The following is a 17,689-nucleotide window of genomic DNA, read 5'->3' as shown; positions in this document are numbered from 1 at the left end:
CAGCAGGACATTTCCCCCCTGCATGTTCCTATGCACAGTGGTGAACAAATACTTACTGTGAGGACTAGTCTTGATAAGTTCTACACCAGGTGAGTTCAATGTTTTTCATACAGGAACAGTTTTGATGTTCTTTCCTTTGCTTCCTCTGACACTATTTTCTGTTTTTATTTCTTATGCTTTAATTTCTTTAAAACTGGTTCTCAACTTTTGTGTTGCGACCCCAAAGAACAACCCTTTCACAGGGGTCACTTGACCTAAGACTGTCTGATCATAACAATAGCAAAATTACAGTTATGAAGTAGCAACAAAAGTAACTTTATGGTTGAGGGTCACAAAAACATGAGGAACTGTATTAAAGTTTGCAGCAGGAGGAAGGTCGAGAACCACTGCTTTAAAGAACAAATTAAAGTGCTTTGTAGCATTTCATGGTACCAAACAGACCTAGTTACTAGGATTGTTAACCTTTCAGCGGGGCCTTCGTAGAAGGTCTGAATGTCTGGACGGAGGCATGAATTATTAACCAAGTAGATATTCAGATGGACAGTGACAATTCCAGGCTCATTAAAAATAGTCTTACTGAGGTGTGTGTGGGAGGGGAACAGTGGACAGACAGACAAAATACCTTTTCGCCTTCTGAGTTGCTTTCAAATATGTATGTGCTCAGAGTTTCTTCTCCTGTGGATTCTGGCACTCGGATGACAAAACCAACCAGTCTTTTGTTTTCTTGATGAGCAGCAAACTGTGTGACACTGGTAAGGTCAAACTTTTTTTTTTTTTTTTTTTTTTTGGTGGTCGGGGAGGAGACAGGACAGAGGACAGAATGAATAATCACACAACTGGAATTTAAAAACCAACAATTATTTTCTATTGAAAACTTGAAGAAGGGGTCTGGAGAGATGCCTCAGTGGTTAAGAGCACTGTCTGCTCTTCCAGAGGACCTGAGTTCAATTCCCAGCAACCACATGTTGGCTCACAACTATCCATACTGGGATCTGATGCCCTCTTCTAGTATGCAGCTCTACATGCAGAGCATTCATATATATAAAATGAAACAGAAAGGTAAAAACAATTCTATTAAAAAGAGAAATAGAGAAGGTTGTGCTATAGCAGGATGGGTTGGTCATGTAACTTGGTAAATGGTCATGTGCCTAGGTTGGTCTCCAGGGACAGAGGAGAACTGAGGTTTAATCATAAAATTAAGATGTACCAGGTACTTACACAGGCCCTTGACACTTGAGTCTGAGGATCTATTAACCTGAAATTATAAGAGACTCATTATCACACACCTTGATCAGACGTTAAATTCTCAGAGGAATTTATAAACATTCATTATGAAATCACACACATGTCCCATATATGAAAAGTAAGTCCTGGCTGAGGGAAAGATGAGACAGTCTTGTGTGAGCCTGTGCTGTGGGTTTTGCCTTTGCTGAACCAGTGTGTCCACAATACCTGGTGTGGAAGACTCCATAGCAAACAGGAACACTAACTCCTACTATGGCTTCCCTAGTAGACGGTCTGTAACAAGGATGGACCTTGTGTGACCGTCTTCCATACAGATTCATTATAGCAGCTTTAGTTGCCCTGAAGTCCTGAAACAACTTATCCTACATTTTACTCTTGAGTGGCGCGAGAACAATGAAGGGTTTTGACTGAACTGTGTGTGTGTGATAGGACTCTAAAGAAGGACCCTAAAGAAGGGAGATGGGGATGGCTCAGTGGACAACAGCACCTGTGCTGTCAGAGCCCCCAGCCTCGATGTGGTTACATGTGCCTGTAGTTCCTGCCTTGAGCAGTCTAGAGACATGGTGATGCTGGGAGCGAGCTTCCGGCTCATTGGCACTTAAGGACTAAGGCTGTGAGCAGTGGAAGCCGACACCTGATGACTTCCTCTGGCCTCCACACTTGCCCAAAGGGGCACACAACACACCCAAACAATACATTTTGAATGCCTTTTGTTTGTTTTTAATGTTTCAAGTTTTGTCTGATAGTGCTGATATGTCTTGGCACTGCACTAGAGAATTTGCTATTATTGTAAAGAGATACAGTTCTGTTACTTCTGGTGTTGAAATTAATTGAGGACATGTGATCTCATACTTATCATTGAGGGATTGATGCAAATTTTACAGGCAAAAGCAAAATATAGTTTGTAAAAATGTCTAGAATAAGGAAATGTGCAGAGGTTATTTTGGATTTAAAGCGTGTCAATTTCTACAGATGCTTTATAAAGATAGGGTTTTATTTGTAAATCTTAATTCTTAGGGTAAGGTCCCTAACAAGTTCAAAAGAAAAGGCAGATTTAAATAATTAAGTGGGCTGGCAAGATGCTCAGCAAGCAAAGGCAAAGGTTTCCTGCCTTCATGACTTGAGTTTGATCCCTGGAGTTGACATGGGTGCTGCGAGGTGTCTGTATTTTGGCCCTCTGCACAATAGAGAAAAAAAGTTTCTTTTGCTCCTTGGGTTTAGATAGATTGGTATTCTCTGCTGTTAGTGTCTAAAAACAATGCTCTGAGATAAGATGACTGCATGGCAACGGCACCATTAGGGATGGCCCAGGTTGGACATCTCTAACCTGAAAACTTAGGTTAGAAATGTGCAGACATGACACCACAGAGAAAAATTCCACACTATGAATGAAACCTTGTTTCCGGTGCATGAGTATTAAAAATGTTTTGCATAGTAAGTATATGTATAAGGTACAAATGAAACAAATTTTATGTGTAAAATTAGGCCCCATCCCGAAGATGTATATAAAACTTCGAAAACAAAAAACAAAAAAACAAAGTCAGAAAGATTGGTGGTCCCAAGCATCTCCAGTAGGGAATACACAACCTACACTTACTACTAACAGTAATCTTAAGAGCGGGTTCTCGCTGCGTCAGTCCTTTTGCCCCAACCTCCCCCAGCCAGTTCTTGCTAGGAATGCACCTTTATATCAAAATGCAGAACGGATACAGGTAACACGGCTAGCACTAACATTCCAGCCTGGTAAATAGTCCTCACCAGGGACTCAGGTCAAGTCTGAGGTGAACTGAAGGTACCTCAGGGTTTGGCTGGTGACCATCAGATGGGATTCCGCCGTGCGGAAGATGTTGTGAATAGCCCGAGCAGCCAGCACTTGTCTCATGGCCTCATAGATCACTTCAGCAGAGCTGTCTGTCTTCACCGCCATCGACCCCAAAAACCGGACGATGAACATCTGCTGCAGGAGAGAGTCTGCAAGAGAACATGCTCCACTCAGCATCACATGAGCGTGCGGCTGTCCTACTGCACCAGGAGCCTGACAACTGGTGGAGACCCAGGTCTTACTTCTGTGGAGGACCTTCTACCCCAAGTTTTCAGCACGGCTGTCTCAAGCCCAGCTTTGCGAAAGCTCTGGCCCTCTACTGTCTGCATTTGGAGCATCAACAGAGAGAAACACTTGTCCTTGTTTTCCCAGCTATAAAATGAGAATGTGGGCAGCAGGTGGCATCTGTTACTCAATGTCAATGAGCATTTCCCACCAGCTCTCAGAATAGATTACCAGAAGTAAGGTTTAACACTAGGTCACGCTTAATCCGAACACATTGTTATTACCACAGAGCCACAGTGACGTTCCATAACCTAATGGAAATGCAGGTGTCTCTTTCTGACTCCCCTCCCCCCAAGTATTTGGAGTGGACCCAGGGCTTTGTGCACATAAAGCAAGTGCTCTACCCTGGGCTATACCCCCAGCTCTCAGAAGTCGTTGGCCTAGCCTTAGACTTAAGCTATAGCCCAATCAAGTCCTCAACTTGGTGCTCTTTTTTTTTTTAAGCTAACTCTTTCCCTTCTATGTATGTATCTCATGTGTAATGGTGTTTTTAAGCTAACTCTTTCCCTTCTATGTATGTATCTCATGTGTAATGGTGTTCTGCCTGCACGTATATCAGCATAGCACGGGCACTGCATTGGTTCTGCTTCTCCTGGAGCTGAAATTACAGCTTTTGTTGTCAGCCACCATGTGGGCACTGAACCCAGGTCTTCTGCAAGAGCAACCAGCCCACTTAACCACTGAACCCTATCTCCATACTTATCACTCACAATCCTCCTGCTTCCCAAATAGCTGGTATTACAGGTTCAATGATGGCACAATCTGACAGCACTGAGCAACAACTGAAAGATAATTAAAGACTCCATCCTTTAAAAGTGAGTCTTTCTCCACCCTTGTTTGAAAAATAATACTTAACAATACTGTGTTAAAAACAAGTCTGACATGCTACAAACGGTAACTTTTTTAATGGTATGTAGTGGACTTTTTTTTTCCCCTAAGACAAGGGTTTCTCTGTGTAGCCCTGGCTGTCCTGGAACTTGCTCCATAGAGCAGGCTGGCTATGAACTCAGAGATCTTCATCCTGAGCACTGGGATCAAAGGTGTGCCCGGATCTGGAGTTAGTTTTACATAAACAGTATTAATTTATTTGAGGCAGGGTCATGCCATATAGGCCAGGTTGGTCTTGATCTCAGTGACTCTTGCCTCAGCCTTTCTAGTTCTGAGATTATTCGGTATGGCCCATCACACCCAGCTTAATCGGAAGTACAGTGTGGACTGTGCAAAGTTGGCCAGGTATCTAGAACCATCTTAAAGCAGGTTATTAATAAAACAGCAAAAACTTTGCTTACCCAAATCTTTTTTTAAAGGTTTAATTTTGTATGTGTATGCCCTATGTGTATGCCTGTGGAAGCCAGAGGTGGAGTCAGATCTCTGAACTGGAAGTTACAGGCAGTTATAAGTTATAACGTGCTGGTAACCAAACCCAACTTGCAAGAACACCAAATCTTCTTAACTGCTGAGTCTTGTCTCTAGCCATTTTTATGCAAATTTAAAATAAAAATATATGTGTGAGTACCTTTGTATGTATGTGCACTGTGCATGCCTGGTGCATGTAGAGGCCCGAGAGGCGCTGGATCCTCTGGAGCTGCCCTGTGAGGAATGGGAATTGAACTCAACACCATGAGCCATCTCTTCTGCCATCTCTTGGCCTCTTGTGTAAATTCTTAAGCATTATTAAACTTGAGGGGAGTCATTAGAAGAGTTCCACTCTAGTAACAGCCTGAGATTCCCACCCGGAAGCTGTATTAGAGATCTTGTGAGTGCTTCAATACTGAAATTGTCCTGGCTCAGATTTCAAAATCCACTCCATTGAATGAGGCCTTGAAATGAGTGATCCTCTTGTCTTAGCTTCCCCAGTGATGGGGTTATAGATGTTTGCTACCACCTCAGCTACCAAGATTCCATATTAATTATGACCATTTTTCCTCTTTGAAACTCTGCTTTATAAGAATATAATAACAGATTCAGATTTGATAGTATCTCTGAGCAGAAACTTCAAAAAGGGGCATGATTTGGCTGAAGCTAAGACAGCCATAGATGCTTTCCTCTTTGTCCGAGTTTTCACGGGACAAACTGGAGGGTCAAGTCTGAGCCCTTGTGCTACATCTTAGCTCTGACACATGGCTCCTCGCCTTCTGGGCCTCTTCATTTGTACAGGCCAAAGAGAACACGAGGCTGGGCACCTACCTTCTGCTTCAGGGAATGACTCATCCTCCGTCTCACCAAAAGGGTTGGTGCGCCTAGGGGAATAGCCAGAGGTCAGCAGTCCTGACAGTTGCAGCTAACAAGATCTTAGCACTTGAACTCTAAGTCAGGAGGTCATCACAGTAGCAGTCTTTGGTGGTGAGTAAAGACACAGACAAGCTAGCTTTCGTTTTCCCGAGATGGCTACCTCAGGTCATACCTGCTGCCCCTGTTCTGGTCAAGGAACTCTGTTGCAGGAAGTACAATGTCAAACTGAATGGGTGTCCCAGGTGCAATCAGTTCCTCTGTCTCAGGAATGCTTGCTGTTGCTTTGGGAACAATCTTGTCATTTTCTGTGTCTGAATTTTTCATGTTTTGACTAAAAGAGAAAAAAAAAATTGAACAAATTTAGCCACTTGTTTAATGCTGATGTGACTTTTACATATTGAAATACAAGGGAGGCTTCAACCAGTCCATTCTATAAAATAAACCCTCCTCAACCTCACATCCTTGGCTAATAAAACCCTTCACCTCTTCTGTTGCTCAACATTCTGGGCGATATGTTAGGACTTACATACTAACCTCTCTTCCTTAAAGATTTTGGTTTTTTGAGGCTACAGTCGACTCACATTTACACACTGATACATAGTAGGTACAGAAAACATGTTAGCCAAAAGAACAAAATCTCTGGACCTGACATTTTATTGTACCTATGTGTAATTTCCTGAAAATATCCTTTCCACTCACTACACCCACCACTTGAGAGACACCACACACCCTGTGTTCCTTGTTTGTGTAAAGCACACTTCCAGGGCTTACCCAACTCTCCATGCACCAGCACAAGTCATACCACAATGCCAGATGTTCCTTCTCTGAACTGTGTGACACTTCTCAGTAAGTCAGTGTTTGGCACCCCTTGTGTCTCGTGAGCTCGTGGCCCACATGCGTCTAGAGACAGTGTCCGCCAAGAAAGGTAGTGTGCTCCTTGCATGGCGAAAAGCCTGTCCTATACTGTCCCATTTCTTCCCTTTCTCAAGGTTAGAATGCTGTCATTTAACTTTACCCTTTAAAAATCCTTTTTAAGGTACCGTGCAGATTCCTTTGAAGGGCATGGAATGTCACAGCATTTCCATCCCTTACACAGTCTGGACCATAAAAAGCACTCAATGTTCTTTTCACTTGGTATTTTTACTTCAACATTTTCTGGTTTCTCCAACATGTCCTCACTGAACACTGTATGGAAGCTGCATTGCTATCTGACAGACTTCTAGTCAGTGAAGTGTGGGTCAAAACCTGATGGCCCAGCCTAGAGACAGTCCCCTTCTCCCACTGACCTATTGCCCAGCATCTCATCATGATGCGGAACAACTTTTGTAAACCTCGTTCTGACTGTCGCCTCTTTTCTCGATTCCTCCAGCGTTGTCCCACTGCCTGTAATTCCTAAGCAGGAATTACCAAAGCTTTTTACAATGACCCAAACCTATCTGGTGGCCTTACCTACTCTTCTGTCTCATGGACCCAATGCCAAGTGCATGAGCCCCAAGGAGCTACACAATTAAGTTTTCTAGGACTTCCTTCTAGGCCAATAAGTATTTGTAGCACATCTGATGGAGTTCCTTCTACCATGCCACTAAAAGACATGAATAGAGCCTTGATTTTAATATGCCCCTTGATGCCATTAAACAACAAATAAGACAGCCCTCTACTACCTTGAAAATTCCCATTGAGATAAAAATGTAGGAGTTCTAGAATACATCTTTCAGAGGAAAAGCTGTATGCATGAAAATATTCTGTTAAGGAAAAAACCAAAACCAGGTGTGGTAGAGAATGCCTAGAATTCCACAACTGTCTCAGCCTAGAATTCCAGGCCGAGACAAGGGGGGCCTGCTGGGAATCTGAGGCCAGCCCAGGTGATCTAATGAGACTCGTCTCCCTCCTCTCTCTGTTTCAACAGAACAGCTAACAGAAAGACAGCCCAAATATTCAATGCTAATAAGTGATGACAGACTTATTAAAAGAATTATGGAACTATAGTAATGCGAGAACTTAGGAGATGCACATACGAAACTATGTATGTGCAGAGAAGGCTTATCTAGCAACATGGACACACAGGTGACTGTGTATAGTGCTGTGATGCATGTCTGTCTTGTACTAAGAGTCTGGCCCAATGGACTGGGTCTGTCAGGTCTAAATACTGGCTCCACCCATCTGTGCTGTGAATGTGGGCATATTGCTAGCTTTGCTGGCCACAACTACTGCTTCTGTTGCACAGGGTGCAATGGGATCCTTGGAGGGTTGTGAGGGTGAGGAGGAACTCATTTCAAATTTCTAACAGACTCCACAAAAGCTAGTTTTTCCTCGTCCTTTAGTTACCTATAGCAGGAGCTTTCTTGTTTCTTCCCAAAGCTTGTAATTGGAGTCACCGCCTGAAGAGCCGTCTGATTCAACTTGATGGCTACTGCCTACACGTAAGCCACAGGAGACACGCTCAGTCCAGGAAGGGATGCCTACCTTGCCGGTGGAGTGCAGGCAGTTGCTAATTACCTCTGGGTTGTCCGTCAGGTAGATCTGCCTGGAGATGTTGTTTACTGCACATATCCACTGTGGAGGCATTAGATAAAATACTGAATCAATCCCAGTTACTCACACACAAGGACAGAGGTGAGGTAGACAAAGCTTTACCTCTTCGTATTCCTTTCTGCTCTCTGCTTGGAGAATTATTCCCCTGAAATAAACAAGCTGCATCAATGCTTTCAAGGGACTGAGGAATGTCCATTTTAACAACTTGAAGCCAGGAAAGCAGCACGTTGGGAGGGAAGGGAACGGGGTTGTAGGCCTGCATCGTTTCCACCTCAGCTTTCTCTTCTGTACACGAGAAGGCTGGATTTGGATCACCTAGCCTCTGACTGCAGTGAAAACTGCCTTGATGCTCTTCTTAGATGATCCACGGCACCAGGACAGTACCTGCCTCTTCCCAACTTTGTATCTAAGAATTGAGAGTCTGTGCGCTGAAGACAATCCACCTTTATGATGGCCTTAGCCTGTTTAAAGACTTTATGACTACCAGTTCCTTCCATCCGTGGTATACAGAACACGGATGCCATGTCTGAGAAATGCCATTTCTAGGAGACCCAGGCCCATGGATGTTCAAGAACTACATGGGACAAGAATCTGGGCATCTTAGTTCTGAGCCATTGGCCATTGTTAGAAGAAGGAGTGTCTAACTGCTCTACTAACCTGGGGAAGGGCTGACCCATGGGCTCTCACTATTCCCACCACCACCCTCCAGGCAGGCAAAGTCTGAGGTATTTCCTTGGATTTGGAACTCTAAACAACGGAAACAATTGGAGCTCTACCCGGGAGGGGAACCACTGGGATGGGATCTACTTTGATAACTACAGGCTACCACATTTTCAGGTATGACCTCTTTGAGACCCTAAGGTCCCAAGGTGTGGGGGATAGCATGGTTAGAAGACACATCTGTAGCAGAATGTTCTGCTCACACTTCCTGTTCTGGCTCTAAAGTGGACTGCTTGGACAGTTTCCTGCCTGCTCTCTCCAGCCTTGCCCCTTGAGAACAGGAGTCACAGCTTTCTCTCCGATCTCTGCTGGCACGATCTGCTTCTACTTTTACTGAATATACGTATGTCATCTCTCCTCCCAAGACACAGAGCTGGGGCTCCTGAGTAAGGTGAGCAGGATCCCTGTAGTCTCTGTTTACAGAGAACCGAAAACCATTCTCTGAAAGAACAGGAGCTGGAATGTGGTCTCTCCCGGGGAGGACTGGCCCTTGGGAACTGAGCTAAGAAGATATGAGGCATACGGTTTGCCACTGGGCGTGGAGATCTGGAAGCAGTATCGCCGGTCTTCACAATCCACCGCCATCACAGAGCAGTTGTCCAAGTCCTGAATCAAGCCTCCGGCCACGGCTCCCCTGGGCTGGCACATGAGGTTCCCGCCTTGGGTGAAGAAGTACAACCTCTCCCAGGTGGTGGTGACCAGGCCTGTCTTGCTGTGGGAATTGTGTGTGAAGGTCCATTAGCACTAGGACATGGGAGCAGCTCCTCCACACCGTGCTGCCTGTTCTTAGACCTGGCAGCATTTTAGAAATGCCTTTGCATTAAAAGAAAACTTTGAAACTCACTCTGTGAATCAAGGCAGGAACACACTTTGCCTGAGTCATGAGGAACACTAGGCTCTGCTCCCATGAGGAATGGCAACACCAATGCCAGCTATGCAGGCAAATATGCCTGCCCCTCACCCCCATAATGTGGCCATAGTTGGCTTCCACACGCGCCTTCACTAGAACCTGCCTATCACTGTTAGGTATTGAAAACCCACACCGTTTCTCTAGGATGTAGAGCCGAACTGTTCTGATTCTACCAGTCACGAGGATCACATTGCCTCTTCCCCAAACCTGGGGGCTCTAACTGGAGGCCATTCTCATTTGCTGGGCTGTCCCACACTGGCAAGCCTGGGAGAAAAGAGCTTGCCATTCCTCAGTTAAGTCTAATGATAGAGACATTTGGTTTAATATTTACTAAACAGCAACTATATGCAAAGCACCAAGTGTCTTTCCTCAATACTTTGTTTTTAGAAAAAAGGCAACTGCCAACGCTGGAGGGCTCCCCACATACTAGAACCTCATCAGACAGCAATGGAGTAGGTGGAGATGGGGACCATCCACATCCAGCCAGGAATCAGCCGTAATGCCGATGCTCTCCACACTCGGCCACAGCCTCCTGGGGTCTCAGAAGCAGTTAAGCCTGACAATCTTTTATTCCAGATGGACATTTAAAGACAAGACCAAGAAAGGTATAATTCAATCTGGAGGGATCTGACTGAGCCTGGCTCTTGCCTCAGCATGGGTCTCTGTGCTATTACTCTTACCCGTCAGCCAGCAGGGGCTGAGGGCTATAAATCACTCGTCTGGACTGACAATATATAAATGACCACGGTGCTTAAACAAGGGTGGTCTGCAACAGCACCTGGGGTCCAGGGCACTGACCCCAGGTTCTTATGGCTTGGTTTTCGGCCATGTCTCAGTGTCACTTGGGACTTAGGCCCAGAAGCTTCCCAAGTCAGGCAGGAGTGGGAGGTCATCCTCTGCTGTGCACCAGCTCCCACAGGCCTTACTGGCCACATAAGAAACAGCCTCTGGGGCCACTTCCCAGGGAAAGCTAAGTTCAGCAAAAGGCAGAAAGGCACTCTCACTTTCTGAGATTGAGGTAGCCAGCCTTCTGGATGAGGTTCCTGTTGATCTGTGGTGTGGCTACATCAATGTCCGGAGTGTACACAGATTCATCGACGGAAAGCAGCTCTTGCTGGGACACACGCATCTTGTCTGCCTCTGCTTCCAGTTCCGCCTGAATGCTTAAGACAGAAGGTAAGTCATTGGCCACTCATTGGCCATGGGTGGCAGAGCCCGCTTCACCCACTGAGGCGTCCTGCATTACAGGTGGAGCTGAGCTTCCCATGTAGCCACAGCTCTTCACACTCTTTACTAATGCCCAGAAAGCTGCATTACCTGAAGTGACGTAAGCAAACCATTCCAGAACTTTGGTTTGGTGGACTACACTCAGCTCTGCTGATGCATCTTAGGAGCGAGGGTCCACACAGGTAGGCTACCAAAGTCCGTCCATCCGTAAAGAAAGGAGTGGACAACACTGCCTAGCTCAGGGTCTGAGAAGGCTGTGAGAGACAGGGATACCCAAGGCCAAGGCGACAGTCACACACTGCGCTGAGAAGGCACAGGCTCACTGGTGGAGGACTGCTCACAGACGTACAGGAGGCAATGCAGGCTCTGGGGTGACAGCCCCGGCTTCATCTGTATGTATGTCCATGTGGAGAAATCTTAGAATTTTGCTTGAAACAGGAGCTATTCTTTTTGCCTCACCAGACTCATCTACTGGTGACAGATATTGGTTGTAAAGTCTAGGACAGAAATCCCCAGATGGCCCACATATCTGGGAACGTACGCTAGGATACGGAGTCCCATACGAGCTTACATAAGACAGAACCAAGGCTTTCAGAAGGAGCTACACAGGCGTGTGCAGTAAAGACACACTGACCAGTTCCTCAAGGTCAGTGCTTCAGGGCTTCCCTTCTCTACACCTGGACCTTCCACCCGGCTCTCAGTCTGTCTAGGGGAGGGTTTGGCTTTTCTTATATTTAAAGGTACGAGATACTTCTCTACTGAGATGGCGGGGCTGACACTGCAGATCAAATCAATGAACTTTCACTGGCTTAACCTGCTACTCACTGCCAAAGGCCTGAGACTCAGAGTTTTCCTGTTTCTACTTCCCAGGTGCTGGGACTTAAAGTGTGCGCCACCATGCGCAGGCAAAGCAGAGAACAGACTAGGAGGACAACCGCAGTGCAGGACAGCCCCCACTGAAGGTCTCCAGCTTGTGTGATAGAATAGCCTCTTGATAGACTACTGTCTCCTCAGACATGCTAATGTGCCCCAGTGTGACATCTGCCACACAATTCAGGTCTTAGTAGCAGCTTTGCTCTCCCCATCCTTATACAGACAGTCTCAAAATCCTAAACCAATCAGAAGCTCCTAAGATCCCAAAGAACATAGTAGAAAAGAAACTGTTCAACTTGTTCCTCTTCAAAGCTGGCCGTTTTTTTTTTTTTTTTTTAAGTTTTTTGTTCCTAATATGCATACAGAAATCTATCACCATGAGGTTCACTAAAACAAAACAAAACAAAAGCCTCACCCACCTGCTGCCTGTCTCAACCTCAGCTGGGTTCTGAGGACATGTGAGCAGCAGAGGCAGGCAGATCGTTTTGAGTTTGAGGCCACTCTGGTCTACATAGTGAATTCTAGGACAGCCAGGGTTACAAGATGAGAACCTGTCTACAAGCAACACAAAACAAATAATCCTCAGACTGAAGATGACAGAGAATGGTCCCTCTTACAGAGTAATAGGTTCTATAACTTTCCTCTAACATTCCCAGTGACTAAACAAATTACAAGGGAAGAAAGTGAAAAGGGATTTCACAAACTGCTTTCTAGCATTATTGTAAGTGTGATCTGTATCTCTCCCTGCTGCTGGTTTTCTGGCCAGGCCAGTGCCTGGTACTGGTTCTTTAGGGCTCACTCTTCATGAACTAAGCCTGCCTTTGGCGGACTTGTCTGAATAAATTCCTGCTGGGCTCTCTTAAGTATCTGAAATGGAGCAACTTCAGGAAAACATTCTTGTGTTCCACATGAAGTAAGATTCCACGTTTATTATCTCTTTGTATGTTTTCCTCTTTGGGGGCAGGGTCTCATGGGGCCCATACTAGCCTTGAACCCTGTCCTTCCTGCCTCCTCCTCCTATTTTGTAACATACCCCCACCTCAACTCCTGTACCCCACCCCCGCCAAATCCAATATGCCCAGCAGCCTTGATAGGTATTCACAGAGTGATACATCCATGCCCAGGGTGAAACTAGTCTGCACATGTGGTCCATGAGCTACCTCACAGCTCTTGTCAGAAGCCACAGAAGGGGGAAGAGGCAGGGGCCAGGGCAGCATTACCTCTGAACCATGTCTGTAACAGATGATAAGAAACTGTCCATACTTTTGGAGAACATCTCTGCTCCTCTCTTGAAGAAGTTAATCTGAAAGATACAGTGGCAATATTCTGAACATCAACAAGGAAGATAACTGACCAATTCTCTAATTATGAGACTGTGGGGACAACTGACGTGGCTGCCAGCCCCTTCTTGCTGGCAGTCTGGCGGCATCTCTCCATCACCTCCACCACACCAGTTGAGAATGCCCAGTTTGTCAGTGGAGCAAGGGAAGCCTGGCAATCTTGCTGAAAGGCAGGACTGAAAAAGGTAATAAGCCCTTGGTCCATCAAAACAGTTTCAATAATCACGACTGATAATCTTTGAAACTGCCAGCAGGCACTTTCTCTTCTGCTCTTGCACTAGATGGAGATGAGCCACATGACCGATGCTCAGGACCAGCAGGGCACAGACAAGCATGTGATGGAGTACAGCACGAGATGTCCACCCACTGCCGAGGGCTGCCATCTGTCTGAACACACTCACACAGCACAGCTGAGGACCTTGGCTACGTGGACAGATGACTTGAGCTACGACAAACAGAAAACTGGGCTAAATACTCCTAAAAGCCTCTTCCCACCACAGGCAAGAGGGGATCTGGCAACAAGCAGCTGCTAAAATAGGTAAAGAGCGCACACCTTCTCCTCAGGGTTTGGGGATGGATGCTTTCTCTGCCCATGGAAAAGTGGCACCTGAAGACCTGGGAAGTTGGAATGAAATTGCAGCTGCTGGATTTTGTTGCTGAAGGAAGGACTTGTTGCCTTCTGGGACTCTAGGATGATCCTCGCTTCCCAGGCCTGGGTCTCCAACACATGAGAAGGCCAGGCATGGGCAAGTCAGCTGACACCCTCTGCAGCTGCCCAGCCTGAGAAGCTCAGCCTGCTTCTCTGCTGAAGGCTTTCCCGAGTCTGGGCCTCAGGCACAAGCGCTGCACTTCATGCGCCTCAAGACAGGCATTTAGCAGCTGTGAACCAAGGTCCTAACAGCAGAAGGCCTTAGCATTTGCCTCATCTGGAAGCGTGGGTGGTGGGCCCAGAACTGAAGCCTCTCCCGAAGCGGCCAGGGGCTGTTACCAGTGGGTTCTGATACCCTTCCCTGTAGTCTGAGAACACCTGGGAAAACATGTGCACCAGTGTCCCTAGGTCATCGAAGGATAACTGTAGCTGATGAGCAGGATTATACCCACATGGGAGGTTCTGTCCCGCTGACCTTGGATTCAGATAAAAACCACAAATGTATTTCAATCCCTGCAACATCAAATACCAAACTCCTCAGTTAATTTCACCTTTTAAGGCAGCCTTCTGCATTTCTAGCGGTCAGCATCTGGGGTTCTCATCCTTCCCCGCTGACCTCCTTTGGAGCACCTCATTAAGCCTCTGGCTTACTCTCCAGTTACTGTGAGCTCTCTGGGGCCACGCAGTCCCAAGCACAGATGAAGAGGGGATCCACAGCTCCACTCCCTACACTTACCCTGTCAATACCAGATGAGAGGTCACCTTATGTGTGCTAGGACCTGCACAGGGCTGCTGAGGTGGCTCAGTGCACTTGCCACCAAACCTGATGACAGAGCTTGACACATCCCTGCGGCTCCTCTCTTCTTTCTGCATGCATGCCATGGCATGTGCACCCACACACATATATGATTTTGGAAAACCTATATAAATGATAAAACCTCAGTATTGAGGCCTGAGAACTGAAAGTGATCTCTGGGGACCTCCCCAAAAGGTCAGTGATGAAGCCTGTGCAATCTCTACAAATGGGCCTGCACACACCTGGGATGCAGTGCTCACCACCATCAGCTAACACAGGTGGGGCCAGAAACACTGACACCCAACTGTTTGGGTGAGGCAAAGCACAAGCTTCTGAGTCACCCAACATTACTCATGGGTCAGGCAACACTCAGCTGAGAGAACTCTAGCTCTGTGAGGATTTAAAAGCTCTGCTGAGAAGGAACTGCCAGTCCAGTGTCTTGAGGGAGGAGAGTTTTTAGATGAAATATGAAATGTCCCTCCCCAGTTCTCTAGCCTGATGCTTCTGCTACCAGGAACTGACAGTACAGCTCCGCCGTCCTGTGCCCAGGGGCTGCATGTGTGATAACACCTACTCTCTACTCTCCTGTGACCAATTTACAACAACTTAAGCAGTCTGGCTAGGAGAGGTAGTGTAGTCCTTGCCTGTAAAAAAGCATGGAACCTGCTGGCCTTATCCTTTGGGTCCTGTGAGACTGTCTACCAGCCAACCAAGCTCCACAGACTGCAGCTCTGATACAATATACTGGCCCTCCCTCTGCGCTCCCGGGCTTGTAAGTGAGCAGGGATTACTGCCCCAAGGCAAGGGCTGCCAGGCCAGGGAGGGCTGGCAGGACTTAACTACAGACAGCAAAGAGCACGATTCTCCAACAGTGCTAGGCCAGCTGCCAGGGCCGAGGTGTATACCTAGCTCACGGACAGCAGGGACAGAGAGGCAGCCCAAGGCCCATTTTGAGGAAGCTGGGTGCTCTGTTGAGGTCTGAAGACCCCAGCAGGATAGTGCTTATATTTGGATTACCCATCTTCATTCAGACTGCACAGAGGCTAGATGACCCTATTCAAATAACACCCTGCAGGTATAAGCTGACTTCGGTCAACTTCCCACTCAATAGGTAGCAATTGTATTAGGACGACAGACAGTTGTTGGCTGCTTACAGATGGCTAGCCTCCCCCTTTCCCTGAGTGAAGCCAATGAGGTATTTCTTCTGAAATATATGTAATTTTTAAAAGGCATACAACAGTCCGAGATGCTCATGTGTGTTTTAAACTGGTAGCTGCTCTTAAAAACATTGTTTCTTCAAGTCATCTTGGTCACAGATTATCAAATGGCCTAAGGATCTGGGTACATTTCTCTTGTACAACGTAAGGGCTGGGAGGCACATAGGGGTAAAGAAGGAAGCTCATGCCGGCCCCTGCCACTGTCTGGACCATGGTAGGTGGGTCAACATCCTTAGCCTGGAGCAGCTCTGAAGACAAATATTCAATAGATCACTAGCGAGGGGGAGAAGTTGACTGACTCCTTCAGACCTCAGAAAGACAGGCACATTTCCCAGGCCCCAGGAGGGAGTACACTAGTATTTCAGGGGCATACCACCTGGGAATGACCCGGCCAGGGTGAACCTGACAGTGCAGAGCAGAAAAGGAGCATGCACACCCTGGCTCCAGTTCTGCCAGCTTGGGTCCGGATGAGCCTGCAGCACAGGCTGTGAAAGCAATGTGTACACACTGGGCTCTAAACCAGCCATGTGGCCTGGGTAGAAATCAGAGCTGGAACTGGCTTTCTTGGATGAGACAGGCAGGCAGGCTCTTCCCTGAGAGGCTTGGGATCTGACCAAAACTTCTGCAACATACGGCCTCACAGGTCAACCTGGCTGGAAGCTCTCATCAGCTCTGAGGCCAGTAACTTTCCTGGGATGGGTGCATCTGTTTCTATGACGATGCTTCTGAATTGCCTGCTTTAGGTTTCCCCTCACAGGGAAGGGGCGCCCGTACCTGCCCATGGGCAAAGCCTATCAAGGGTTCCATCATGGCCATGCGCTTGCGGTACTGCAGGGCGTTGAGTGCACAGTAGTACTGAAGGGACGACAGGTGCTGTTTCCGTCGGGCAGCGGCCACCTCTTTCCCAACTTCAGTCTTCACCTAGGGAAAGGGAAGCTTCAAGTTACCCACGGGCTCTGAGAGTTCTGCAAGCGCACAAACCTCCAGACACATCTGCTTGTTCATCGTAGACATTTAATGGCACAGAGATAAGGCTCCACCCTGGCTTAAAAAGGAGCCCAGTGAAAAATCACCAAAGTGACAGCACCTCCATACTGTCCTAGTGGCAGAGCCCAATGCTGCTGTTTGGGAAGGTGGTAGAGCAGCAGGTACCGGAGCCACACACATTTTTGTTCACATAAAAGTCTATAGCCCCAGGGGATAATTTAGCTTAAGAAAATTGTGTAGCAGAAGTAAGAAGTGTATGCATGAAGATTCAGTTGCCTGTGGTAGCAAAATGCCTAGAAAGTAGGGGCTAACACTTCAGCCAGCAGCTAGACAAGGAGCGTAAGTGACTGAGCAGTGCAGGAGTCAGAAAGCCAACAGCACAGCGCAGAAGCCAAGCTGCACATGGTTAGAACTCGCAGTGGCTCCACACTGGAGCTTACAATTGGGTGGAGGTCTACACTTGAGGTGCAGGAGAATCTGAAGGTCCAGATACAAGAAAGAAGAGCTCCACCACACAGATGGAAGCTACACATTTACAGGGGCCACAAAAGGAGCTGCGGTTGACACAATGCCCCTGAAGGAACTCACTCTTTCGTTCTCCTTCTTCTTAGGGAGCCGGCTGTATTTTGCCATGGACAGGTCATGCTCTAAAAATAAAAGACACGGGAACATCCAGGAGCATCGAAAGGTAAGAACACTGATTGTCTGTCCCGCCCCCACTAAGTTCACGCACAGCCAAAGCCCATGTCCTAAAAATGGAAAGACGCCTTACCATTGCTGGCAAGTCCAAAGAGGTCCTTCAACGTGCTGACTTCTGAAAAGGGGAAAAGAAAACATGTTAGAGTTAGAGCAAA

At 46.9% G+C, this 17,689-nt stretch overlaps 1 protein-coding gene across 1 annotated transcript in view; it reads right to left on the bottom strand.

Moving 5' to 3' along the window:
- The window catches only part of Appl2 (adaptor protein, phosphotyrosine interacting with PH domain and leucine zipper 2), a 45,846-nt gene that overhangs the window by 2,307 nt on the left and 25,850 nt on the right, over positions 1 to 17,689 (bottom strand). Inside the window, exons 6-19 of the mRNA XM_055627812.1 lie at positions 17,608 to 17,649; positions 17,424 to 17,482; positions 16,623 to 16,769; positions 13,067 to 13,149; positions 10,751 to 10,909; positions 9,360 to 9,548; positions 8,219 to 8,261; positions 8,081 to 8,137; positions 7,910 to 7,998; positions 5,757 to 5,915; positions 5,540 to 5,592; positions 3,042 to 3,216; positions 1,219 to 1,255; positions 623 to 763 (exon numbers count right to left, since the gene is read on the bottom strand). Of these exons, the coding sequence (XP_055483787.1) occupies positions 623 to 763; positions 1,219 to 1,255; positions 3,042 to 3,216; positions 5,540 to 5,592; positions 5,757 to 5,915; positions 7,910 to 7,998; positions 8,081 to 8,137; positions 8,219 to 8,261; positions 9,360 to 9,548; positions 10,751 to 10,909; positions 13,067 to 13,149; positions 16,623 to 16,769; positions 17,424 to 17,482; positions 17,608 to 17,649 (1,433 nt within the window). The remainder of the gene's footprint in view (positions 1 to 622; positions 764 to 1,218; positions 1,256 to 3,041; positions 3,217 to 5,539; positions 5,593 to 5,756; positions 5,916 to 7,909; positions 7,999 to 8,080; positions 8,138 to 8,218; positions 8,262 to 9,359; positions 9,549 to 10,750; positions 10,910 to 13,066; positions 13,150 to 16,622; positions 16,770 to 17,423; positions 17,483 to 17,607; positions 17,650 to 17,689) is intronic.

This window comes from Psammomys obesus, unplaced genomic scaffold (assembly GCF_907164565.1).
Source record: "Psammomys obesus unplaced genomic scaffold, mPsaObe1.curated_primary_1811, whole genome shotgun sequence".
NCBI classification, from domain to species: Eukaryota; Metazoa; Chordata; class Mammalia; order Rodentia; family Muridae; genus Psammomys; species Psammomys obesus.
This window is presented reverse-complemented; position numbering and strand designations above follow the sequence as displayed.